The sequence below is a fragment of the Chlamydotis macqueenii genome, chromosome 1 (assembly GCF_036417535.1).
Source record: "Chlamydotis macqueenii isolate bChlMac1 chromosome 1, bChlMac1.mat, whole genome shotgun sequence".
NCBI classification, from domain to species: Eukaryota; Metazoa; Chordata; class Aves; order Otidiformes; family Otididae; genus Chlamydotis; species Chlamydotis macqueenii.
The window spans coordinates 59,990,374-60,002,876 of NC_141556.1; the positions used below are offsets into that span (position 1 = coordinate 59,990,374).

Genomic DNA, 12,503 nt, shown 5'->3' on the forward strand with positions numbered 1-12,503 from the left:
TGTTAGGGCTTATTTTAGCCTGGCTAAAAACATGATCCATACCAACATAGCTTTTCATTTCCTGCACCTGCAAAAACACAATTGATAAAACTTGAGGTCCATGGTAACATAGACTTTATCCTTGGTGCTTCAGCAAATGCAGGCTCATTCCTGACTGACAGAAAGTCCCACAAGCCCAGCTTCAAAGCCTTTGAAAAAGGGTGAGGGAACTCAGAGTGAAATATGGACTTGTTGGCTGCTTGCCACCCCTATAACCCACAGTTTTGGGGGTATTGGCCCCTTCAGACATATCTAAAGATAGTGGTGGTAATGAATCAGAGTCTTCAGCCACCCAGCTTCACAGATGGGTGTTTTGACCTTGACAAATCTGCTCAGTTTACATGAATACACCAGGACTAGAGGTGGCTAAAGAGCAGATGAACTGCCTGTTTTCTGTGTCTGCCCCAAGGGTTGTGGCCTCTAGCAGTTGTGTGGCACAGGAATTTGGCCCAGCATGAAGCACCACAGCTTATCATCCAGAGCCGTAAACCGTAAGCTGGGCTCCTCACCCCTGCCCAGCCCCTGTTTTGACAAAAAAAAAAAGGAGAAATTTTATTTGCATTTTGAGACTCTTTTCCCATGGGAGTTGTCTGAAAATCAGGCAGAATTTCAGAAGCTTTTGGAGACAGGAGGTGTCACACATAGAGCATAGTCTAAGCTTTGGTTCCACTGGAAAGCAAAAAAAAATGTTAATGGGCTTTGTCTTGGATCAGCAAGGTGTGGGATTGCATGAAGCTCCTGGTCTCCCCAGGAAAAGTACAGTGGCAGAGCTCTCCTCCAGGGCTGGGTCGTGGGTACCGCAGCCTGTCCAGGCTGTATGCATGTATCTATCATGTTTCTTAGGGAAGAATGGTTCCTGTGTAAGCCATGACAAATAAAGGGAAACCAATTAAGCCAGACCTGGTAGAGTCAGCTACCCACACCCTTCATATACTCAAGTAGCTGCTGTGGTGCTCGTTGTACCCTGAGTGCATGCTGCATGCTCAGGACATGAAGGGACAAGTTCTGGCAACAAGGGTGATGACCAAGCTTAGAGGTGCCACCAGGTGACTTTCACACAGGGTTTTATCCAGCCAGAAAAGCTCATTTCATTTCAGAGGCAGACTTGCTCCTGTGAAGCCCTTGTGGTTAAGCCCCCAGCAGAGCTGAGTGCTACAGCAACCCAAATAGCACCTTCTGTCTTTTTCCACTTTTTGACTTGGCTTTTTAAATGAGAAATTTTTGAATGATAAAAGAGGGCAAGGCTACTGAAGTGTGGGTGCTAGAACAGGACCTGCTGAATCCCACTCTTAGAGTGGTAGCTTCCATCCAATCATCCACCTAGGAAAGTATCTTCATTTTCTTTTCTAGAGTGAAGCAACAGCCCTTCTCCCAGCCTGCCATCATCTGCCTCTCCAGAGCCCCACTGCACCCAAGCACAGCTGGGTGATGGGGCCTTGACCCACCAGCTGGCTGTGCCTGCTGTGCTGCTCAGACCTCAGGGTCAGAGGAATAATCTCGCAATGTGCATATGAGTGGGTAGGGGAAAGGACACTCATGACAAAAAAAAAAAGGTAGCCCTTCCTCTCCTGAAAAAGCACTACCAGCCTCTTGTACAGCACACTAAATGAACATGCTGGCTTCTATTGAGTTGCCAGGGTGTTGGCTCAGGGTAGCTGAGTCATAACATTTTCAGCCAGCTCTGGGGCATCTTCTGAGCAGTGCCACCTTGCCAAACTGTTATAAATTCCAAACAAATGTTCTTGGCAGTCTGTGCTCATTTTGCCAGCATCCTAGCATGACCCCTTTCTGGTTTTGATCCACCATTGACTCTATGGAGATACACTGACACACAGAGAGACATCTGCCTTTAGAAACACTTCCCACTTCCACTCCTCTAGTTTGTTCTCCCAGCAAGGGCAACTTGGAGAACTTTTCCATTGCCCTATACACTGGGAGGTAGAAAAAAAATGTGTAAAAATCATGTGAGAAATACATGAGTGAGCATTTATAGCAGACTTTTACCTACAAGCACACCTTCAGGTCGATGGAGAATGTTGCTCATCTAGCGCTTACAGGGCTTCCAGATCCGGACAGCCTTGCATAAGAGCTATAGGTATAGCTGCAGCCATTTGTCTAGAATGAATTTGCCTCCTACTCTGTAGCCATTTACCTATACACTGAGGGTTCCTAGTGACGAGCACTTGCTGAAGTTATATTTTGTATTACCGAGACCTTGCTCAGCTGTAGTGATTGACCTCAGTTAACTTCAGCAGGGCTTTCCTGTTGGTACCACTTGAGAGTCTCTCTTCAAAATGTTTTGGATCTTGTTTTGCCTTCTTCCCAAGTATGCTGGTGACAAATGTTTTCAAAGATTCTTTATTTTTGTGTGGACGTTTGCTGTTCATGTATTCCAGTGAGATAAATTGGCCCCGATTGCTTTACTCTCTGAACATGACTTTCTATAGTGCCTCCTGGTTTTCTTTGGCCATGTTATTGACACTGAGTAATATAACATGAAAGGAGTGTGGATGGGCTTTTACAAATAAATCAGCTAAATAGCTATTAAAGGATTAAAAGCAATCCCATGGCCAGGATTACACATCCTTAAAATGTTGATAATATCAAGGAGCAAATGGATTTCTAATTTAATGGCAGAAGCGGGAAGGCTTCAGATGTGTGGGGTTTTTTCATATTTGATAGAAAGATTAAAGTGTCTGCATTTGGTGTACACAAGCTTGATAAAGCTGTAGCACAGTTGCCTAGGGATATCAGTGTTTGCCTTTCTTGCAAATAGGAATTGCACCACATGGAGAAAATTCTTCTAGTCAACATTTTTATTAAAACTTAATTCTCAGGGTGACAAGTTGGATCATTGTCTGCTTTGAAAGTCTGATAATGAAACACTTTAGAAAATTTTAAGAAAAACTTTGTCTAGACAGAAACAGCTCAAGAAAGCTTTTGAAATGTAGCATTCACATGAAAGCTTTGTTGATACCTGTAGGAAGCACCGATCCATATTTGGGAAATCTTGAGCTGTTTTCTACTTTCTTGTGCTAAAAGTGTGCAAGAGGTTTGCATGATGACATGAAATGTCAGAAATAAAAGTGTACAACTTTCCTAAGGAGAGTAGTTCAAGCTGTGACAGATTTTTTTCCCACAGAAAGAATTTCCTTTTCACCCAAAAATTCATTTTCTTTTAAAATTAAATTAAGCTACATGTGACATACTGGCTTTTGCATCTTCAGCATGGAGGCTGGATTGAGAGGTGTTTTCAGGACACCTCCAGAGCTGTTACAGATGTATAAGCTAAAAAAAACAGTAGCTACAGTTTTACTGAAAGACAGACTTTTAACCAGCCTCCTTGACTTGAGGTCCAGAGGCTTTTTCCAGAATATTATTTCAATAAATCCAGGTTTTGTCCTGACTACAGAGTATTAAGGATATGCAACAAATAGACCAATCCCATCTAGACGTGCAGCAGATCACCCTGCCTCTCGCATGGGACGAGACACCCTCCAGCAGTGACGGCCAAGCACAGGCCCAGGGTGCAATGCTCTCCACTTGGTTAGGCTCCCGTTGAGGGACATCCCATGTGAGGTGAAGCTGAAAGAGGGCAGAGCCACGACCTAGTCCACTTCTCTGGCCAGCCTAACGAGCTGATCATGGAGAATGTGGCATGCTCCACCATCTCTCTCAGAGGATTATGGCTCCAGGATATTTCTCTGTGATAATCATCTGACCAAAAAATTTATTTGGGCATTTTCTGATGCCTCCTGCCCAGGAAGTCACAGTCATTCTGGTAATTTTTATTTTTAGTGGTTTGATTTGATTTCACAGAATTATCTCAGGTATTCTGAGGAAGTGTATGTTTTTCATAGAAAACAAAGCTTTAATCTCTGCTTTGAAGGAGAAATGCAATTCAGGCTTACTGACAGAGTTACCAGCAGTACTACTGTATTTCCAGAAATCTCAAGACGGAGGCAGAGAGAGAGGTTGAGTCTTTTGTCAGAGACTGCAAAGGGAAGGAAAAAAGCCAAAAAATAATGGATCCCAACCAGACATTCAGTCCACTACCTTGCCCTTCTCCCTTTTCTTGGGTAACAAATACAGACACTTACGCACTCCAGCTCTGGATCCTTAGAGAGAACTGTCCAGGTACGAAGACTTCTAATTTTTGGGTCTGAGAAACAGACCCTGCAAAACTAACAGCCCTTAGAAAAACAAAATAGTCATTAAAAAAGGAAGCTGGCTACCAGTAAAGAATAAAGAACAATGCCTGTGACTGCCATTGACACTTTTAACAGTGCTGCTCCAGTACAGTCAGCCTGAGTGCGTAATTTGCCACAAGTTGTTTGGACAACTCATTTAGGCCTTTTCCATTTCTGAACTGTGTGTAATTTGCCTAAATGTGTTTGTTCTTTCAAGGTTATTGGCTGTAAATTAAGAAAAAGTAATTGTGCTCAGAGCTCCAGCAGTACCTAGACTCAGACTTGGACTGAAAGCACCCAACAGCTAAAAGTATACAAATGTTTAGAGTAGTTTGCTAGAAATCAACAGAGTATTTTTACACCAAATAATTTTTACTAGATGCCCACAGCACAAAACTGCTCCTTATCTAGATTTTAAAATGTTGATTAAAAATTTACTTTTATAGGTAGCAGTTCATATTTGCTTCCTATCCATTCTCTTTATTCTTTCCTGAAAATTCATTACTCCTGCAAACAGTGCTCTCCCATTCATTATCAACTGAAAGTGAAAAAAAACACAGCCAGGATTAATTCAATTTTTTATTTAAATGAAATTTATGGACACACTTTGAGGTATTTGATCAGTACTTGTTCTTATTTATACAGGAGTATTTTTCCAGGTGTTCAGTCAGCATGACATGAAGTAAAGACAAAAAGATACAAAACAATTTCACCAAAGTGAAGCCAAAAAAACAAGTCTGAATGGTCTGTGGAAAGTGTACAGGTAAGAAGGATTTTATCCCATATTCAGAATGAGACTTAAGCACATAGCTAAATGTTATTTAAATCTGACCTTCTAGGAAGGAAGATTTTAGAGCAGTTTGGAGACAAATTCTCATTTCAAGTAGACATGGTCCAAATTAAAGGTATTCCACAGATTTTGAGATATTAATTTTAAAAGGTGTATTATTTGAAAAAGTAATGCAATATTATAAACAAAAGGAGAAATACCTACATTTTCATGCAGATGTAAACTGATACATTTAATTTTACCTTTTTTGTACACACCAGTATGTAATCACTACAGGAACATATTTCTAGCATATAATCTCTGACCTGTCAAAAATACGAAGACACAATCAAGACTATTTTGTCCATAAACTCAATTTTCAGAAAAGAAGGAAAAAGGCTGGCAACATTTTTTCAGTATCATGAGTGGAGCTTTGCTTTTGAAGGTGCAGTTTTACAGAACGCTGTTTCCCTCTTCCTAGCATTGATTAGAGTGAAAGTGTCAGATTTTCCTTTTCTGAAAATTATCCTTCGAAAAATCACCACATGGCCAGTGTCCAATGTATGTGATGCTTCTTTCACTTTAGAAGATGCCAGAGAAGAAAATAATTCCCACATATAGCCTTATTTTATATTTTTTAAAATGTCCTTTCAGAAATAGAAGTATTTCTGTGAGTTTTCTAAAAATTTTAGGGAAAGACATTTTATCTAAATCTTACCTTTCCCAGTCCAAGTGTTTGCAACCCAGCGCATCTCAGGTTAGCAGTCAGGAAAAACAGACAATAAAATTTATATGAGGAAGCAGGAGAAAGAGGAGAGCGATATCCTGAAATGGATTTATCTGGTGTTGCTTGTCTCATTGAGTGAAAGGCAAAAGAAAACAGACAAACAGAATAAAAGCTGGATGAAAAGTAGAATGCAAACACTGCTTCAGCTTTAACAATCCAAAAGAAGTTTAGTAACACAGCTGAAGCAACCTGAGAAATACCTGTTTGCTTACGACTCATCTTTAGATTTTGTACAGACAACACTTAAAGTTATTTGACGGATTGAAAATACCTTTTTTTTTCCCCCTAGCTGTTTTTCCTTTCCCTGGTATTCATCTTCACCTGTAGAAAAATCCCCAGGGTTTTAGATTTGGTTTCCAGATGAACCTGAAGCTTTCTGTCTCCAGAGCGGCCATTACCTAGCGCCCATCTCCTCAAATTCACTGTAAGGGGATGAAGCTGAAGAGGTTTTAGACTCTCCATCACTGTTGCACTCCCGCGGGGGACCAGGACTGGGAGCTTCTGGGAGCTCCTTGGCAGAAAGTGTTTCCTTACTGTTAGACCCTAAGGGATGGCAGTCCAGCAAGCTCTGCAGGTGTTTGATGTAGCTTATTGCAGCTCTCAGGGTCTCCACTTTGCTGAGGCGCCTGTCAGCAAATTCCTTGGGCAGGTGCTCTCTCAGGCGCATGTAGCCCTCGTTCACACAGCGCACCCGCTGCCTTTCCCTCTCATTCCTCTTTCGAATGAAGGCAGGCTCAAAGGAATAGTCATAGACGCCCACGTAGCCAGGGAATGGGATGTAGGAGACGTGACCTGTGTGCCCACCATAGGCTTGCTCCCAGTAAGACAGGTCCGGGTGGAAGGGAACCCTAAAGGGGTTCTCTCTCAGGGGGATCCCGTGGGGATGCACATGGCTGTTAGCCAGGGACATACCTCCTGGAAATGCAATGTTGTTCAATATTCCATCATCTTTATTGCTGTCCATGCTTCTTTTTTTTTTTGTTTCTCAGTGGTGGAATGTCAGTTCCTGAATTTGGCTTCCAAATCTTGTATCAGTCCAAGCAAGGAGGAAACATTTGTATAGGTACTCTGCCCCGCAGGCTGCAATTTCCTCCTGCGATGTATAAAAACTCAGATCTCAAAGCACTGCTAACGACTCATGAGGTCCACTCTGTGCCTGGAAATCAGCTCTAAGCCTTGTTGTTTTTATAGACGTAGAATGCCAGCTAATTTACAGACAGGTTTTGAGGACCATCACTCCACACTTTAAACCCTTCTTTTTCTCTGATCTTCATATTTCAAAAGATAATAAGAGGGTTCCTGTGTATTCCTTTTCTCTCCTCTTGAAATTATGACCATAAGAGTTAAAGCCAAACATAAACAATCTTCCAGGCTCTAAACACTTCTCATGTATTGTAATCCACAATATCGTTTGATATAATTGTCTCCAAAGATGGGTAATTTGCAAAGTTTACAGGGATCTTCAAAGTTTTGGCAGAACTCCTCCCTTTCAGGAACCAAGGATCTTCTGTCATCTGAAAAGTACCCAAAGGCTTTTCACAATGAAATCCAAAAGACAACTGCAAGCTTTGTTGTTTCGGCTGCTCTGGTCTAACTGAAACAGCTCACAAGTAGTTTGCAAAACGTATATGGCATGTCTCTAGCTTTCTGGGGAAGCTGAGAAATCTTCAAAGGAAAGAGTGCTCTCTTGTGGTTGCAAGTCATGTCAGATCAAGAACGCACACGTGCAAGCCTAAGAGGAAAACAGCTTTCTTTGCCTAACAGAGGCTTTTTCAAGAAATGTGAGTTTCAGAAACTGCATATGACCATTTAAAAAAAAAATCTTCAACATTCTGTGCGTTTCTGCTCATTGCAGGAACGTTCTGGTCATCACCATGAGCATCTGCCTCAGATAAACAAATACAAAGGTGATGCCCTGATGTAGCTATTACCAGATGTTCACATAGATATTGGATTGCCTGATGGACCCTACACACTGCTTTAATTGGGGAGCTGAAAATCCCTCTTGAATGTGCCAGTACTGTGCTGCATCTTCCAGTTCGCCTGCAGCTTGCCAAGGGGCAGAGGTGGACAAAAGACAAGGACTTTTGGCAATATAAGGGCATAATGTCCTCACCTGTGCCTTTCCTCTAAGATACCCTGTTGTGTTAGGATCTTCTTCTGCAGCAACTGGAGGGTCTTTGACTTTTCCTATATTGTTGTTCAAGAGCCCCATAGTTATATTTTTTTTTCTGAAAACACGTCTTCAGAGTTAACTGAATTTCCTTTTTTCACTACCATCAGTTTGGGGAGTTGAACGTTTGGGCTGGGTGAGCTGTGAGAAGGGACGGACGTGAAAAGGTACAGGCATGTAGGCTCTATTAAAACTGTTATTTTGCTCAAAGTGAAAGTTTCCGCCCAGTTCAGCCTTTCATGCCAAACTGCCTCAGAAGCATGAGTAACTGAAACAACATCCTCCACTCTGAGAAACACATCTATATCTCTGCTGAGTCAGAAACCAGAAGCAATCATGTCAGCATGCATTTTCAAGTCAGCCTTTGTATCTTTGCTGGCCTTTTCTGCAGCTTCAAAAAAAACCCAATGGTAATCTTCAAAGTATGACAAACGTACAGGCAGACTGTTCCAGACGGCCATGAGTGAGAACAATCCTGGACTCTGGTCCTGTGCCAGGGGAGGATCAGCAGCAAAATGGCTCAAAAGCCAGGGCAAGTATCCATCTATCTACTTTGTCTCCATCACTAACATCACCTAGCAAGAGCTGATGTTTGAAGCTGAAGGTTTTGCAGCATTACCTAAGAGTTAGCTAATGCATTTCATTAGGTTGCGATCTTTTCCAGTCACAACTAAATGTCTTTCTAAAATATGTGCCATAGCTCAGATGGAAGGTATGGCTGTGAGGCAAGAATTACTGGGGAATGCTCCATGGTATGAACAACTCACTTCAGATCAAATAATCAAGAGAGCCTTTCTGCCTTAAAAAAAAAAATCTTTGGAAATGATTGAACAGTATGGGCTTTTTGATATCACTTGCACTATAAACTCGGTTGTTCAGTAGAAATGTTTTCAGAAATTAATGCGTAAATGAAAATAGCTCTTTCACTGTAGCACTAAGTTAGGCCAGGACTTAAAGTTTCCTTAAAACAAAAAGGATATTGGCCTCTAAGCAAATATCTGAAGTAGGAAAAGGATATGTGATCTGTGTCATCATTAGATTTAAAACACTGCTCTCTGGCAGTATTCCTGCAAGGAAATGGAAGCATGCCTCTTGGAGGTCTCAGGTGCCAGATTGTTTCACAGCTCTCCATGACCTTGCCAGAAGTCTAGCCATGTTCAAAAGGCAGGGTTATGTTCCAGTTCTGTCACACAAATCCACTATTCCCTGCTGCTAGACCTCTTTTCTGTGTTTACTGTAAATGCAGGTCATCAGCACTTCCCAGACTGTCAGAATTGCACCTGTGCTAAACACGTATCTGCTCTTCCTCCAGAAAAATCCACGTTGTTAATCCTTTAGAGAAACACATGAAGAAAAATTACAGGTAAATGTTATTTGTTAATCTGAATGACTGAAGCTGATCTCATAACAAATGGACTCTGCGGTCTGATTTTGTTTCTGTGCAAGAGAAATAAGAAAACATGCCACAGGCTTTTGTTGAACGTCATATCTTGTTGACAATCTATCGCCACTCTCTCGGAAAGGGATTTGCCCCTGGGCAGGGAGCCAGCACAAGGCCAACGCACCATGACTTCTCTCTGAAGGTCCCTGTTGAGAGCGCAAGCAGGATTAAAGCAATGTATCGCTCTCATACTGACCTCCGCACAAAGCAGGCCCTTCCCAACCCACCTGCACGTGCAGACTCGGTGAAAGTCGCAGGACAGGCCCACCAAAGGGAACGGCTAATATGCATTATTTTTAATTTTAAGAGTAGGTTCAGACTACATGGATGATGTTCCTCTCCTAAGACAAGCCTTTGATCCTCTTTCTTACACTGTTTCTCCAATTAACTCCTCTTCACACCTTTGCCTGGATGATGCTTTGACCCCAGAGTACAACATCTTCCACGCAAAGCAGATGGCCTGGTCTGCTTTCCAGGTGGTACAAACTGGGTGTTATTCGCTGCAAGGGCAGAAGTTTTTCTGTTTCTACTTATATTGTATGTTTTGCTTTGGGATTGAGGGGGAGGCCTGTTGGGGTTTTTTGTGGTTTTTTTTTTTTAAATACAAAGTTTAAATGGGGACACTGAGAGATTCCTTACATACTCCATTGCCTGTGGCATTCAAACAGGTTCCATTCCTTCTCTCCTTCCTTTTACTTCACTATATGCACTTAATTACTCAGCCAAAACTAATAGAAAATATTTCTGACATACCTAAAAACAAACCATTGAGACATCTTCCTTCCAGATATAACTTAGTTGTGGTTTTAATTGCATATATCCTAACGCAGTATGTACAAGAATGTAATCTTTGTACAAAAGAATCCTCAACTTGTTCACACTCCCACAAGAATCACGAATAACACTACTGACATTACACAGTGATTGCTTTGAATTACTTTGAATTACTCAAAGCAACAGATTCTCCTTGACATCATGTCCCTCTGCACCTGAAATGAAAGTTGTGGTGGAAATACTATAGTAGAAACACAAGAATCAGCTGAACCCATGCAAGTCTACCTACTTCCCAAAAGACAATGTCTCAACTATTTTATCTGTGAACACATTCCTGAGAAAGAGGAAAAAGAAAATATAGCAGGAGTTTAAAAAGAGATCCCCACAACATTGTGCATTTATTATATTTTACTGTGCTGTAATTACAGTAAATTCTAGTATTTATTGTACATATCATAGATTGTCTGGGCTGCTGCATTTATGAATAGATATAAAAATTGTGAAATTAGGACAATTAGCACTCATTCTCATATTACTTGCATACAACAGAATTACAGTGATAACTGCAATTCAGATTGAGTTTCAGGAATACAAGACTGAATAGTTTTCTGCCTCTCTAATCCTGTTTTATCCTTTAGCATGGGCCATTTCTCTCCAGCTCTAGAGCTAAAAGTGAGAGCTGCACGTAACCTACCCAGGTTTCGTACTGGGACTGTCACCAAAATACAGGTGATGTATGGCAACCCAATAAGAGTTGGAGGGAAATTTGGATTTTTGATGTCCAAATGTCCAGCTTCGACCATTGCTTTTTGTGTAGTCTTTCTTCAGTATAATTCTGCTTGCTCTGAGAAAGAACCCAAGGGCAGGTTTGCAATAGCAGAAGAGAAATTATCATACCGAGATGTGGTCATGGTCCAGCAGGGACTTCTGCTCACACTACGGAGAAGGACCGAAGCGTTTTTACTGCATCTCTTTCCCCCGTAGTTTCACGAATCTCCCTTATCTTTCAGTACATCCCCAGGATCTGCAGACAACTTAAAAAATAGCTCTGCAATTTGTTCCTCATGCAGCAAGTGCAGCTATAAATGTCAATAAATGGAGCTTTCAGGGGACATAGTGCAGTTGTCTTATCAAAACACTTCACCTATAATAAAAGTGTTTGGTATACAAAAACATATCTTCCCTTGCAGAAGAAACAGTTCTCAAATGTGTTTTATCACAATACCTTGGGCGTGCAGAATACATCTCTGCAGACAGATTAATTTCTCATTTGGTGACACTTCCTATTATCCCTGGCTTCCTTTGATACTAGTGCTCTAAACTGGTAGTTAAGCTATCACTCGTTCAAGGGAGTAAAGCGACTACAAAAAAAGCTGGAATCTCGGAGGACTCATGTTTGACAGTAGGAAAAAAACACTCTTACCTGCCTATGACTACATCCAATCTGGCTCATCAGCTCAAAGTATTACTTTCAGCTCAGATAGTTGAAATAGCGCGAGGATTTCAGCACGAGGGCAGCTCTGCGGTAGAATTACACTATCATAATTGGCATTAAGACAAGCTGAGGGCTTGGGATAACATAGCATTTCAGGACAGAACTGAGATGTACTGAGTATAACTGCAAAGTTTTAATGGTGACAACTGAAAATGGAAGGTCGCCGGTCATCATCTGTGTATGAGGGAATGCAATGTGAAGAGAGCAACTTTTGGGGTTGTAATCATTCACTGGAGTTTCAAAGAAACATGTGAAGTATTAGCACCAACCATGTGAATATGTGGTACTACACACCTAAAAATGAAGCACAGATAAACTCCTCATCACAAGACTGGCAGTCTCTAAAAACCTGAGGACTTGATGAGCTCTTTCTTGACTTGATGAAAGTGGCCAATTCAGACACACTCAGTCACAGTCAGAGTAAGGATTATCTGGCTTAGTGGAGAACAGGTGAGGTTGTGGGATATGTGGTAAACTAAACGAGGTCATTCTTTTGGTCACGAATGACAGAGACCTGGATTTACTTTGCCTAAATGTAGTCCTCCAGAGGTTATATATTTAGGCTAAACTAATTACGCAGGTCCCAGTTACTGGCCATAGACACAGAGAGGCAGCTCCAAAGGGAATTCTCACACATCTCCAACACCTGCCTCAGGATGCAATGAAGCACTCTCTGCAGCAGCCTATTTCTCTCTGTCAGCTACAGAGAGAGCCTGAAGAACCAGCATACGACAAGGTGTCTAACTTTCTGACAGCTAAAGCCAAATGAGGAGAGCCTGTTTCCACCCCCAGAAGAACCGATGGGTTTGTACTGAACTGGAATGACCCTTCCAGA

General features: G+C 41.6%; 1 protein-coding gene across 1 annotated transcript; it reads right to left on the bottom strand.

The window, feature by feature from the left end:
- Nucleotides 1-6,179: 6,179 nt before the first annotated feature.
- Nucleotides 6,180-6,749, bottom strand: ASCL4 (achaete-scute family bHLH transcription factor 4). The gene has a single exon (XM_010119100.2). It carries the CDS (start codon nucleotides 6,747-6,749, stop codon nucleotides 6,180-6,182), a length of 570 nt encoding a protein of 189 aa, XP_010117402.1.
- Between the last annotated feature and the right edge of the window lie 5,754 nt (nucleotides 6,750-12,503).

What these genes read in the sequence shown, in the direction of transcription:
- ASCL4 (XM_010119100.2), bottom strand. Translation starts at nt 6,749, where the DNA reads ATGGACAGCAATAAAGATGATGGAATATTGAACAACATTGCATTTCCA.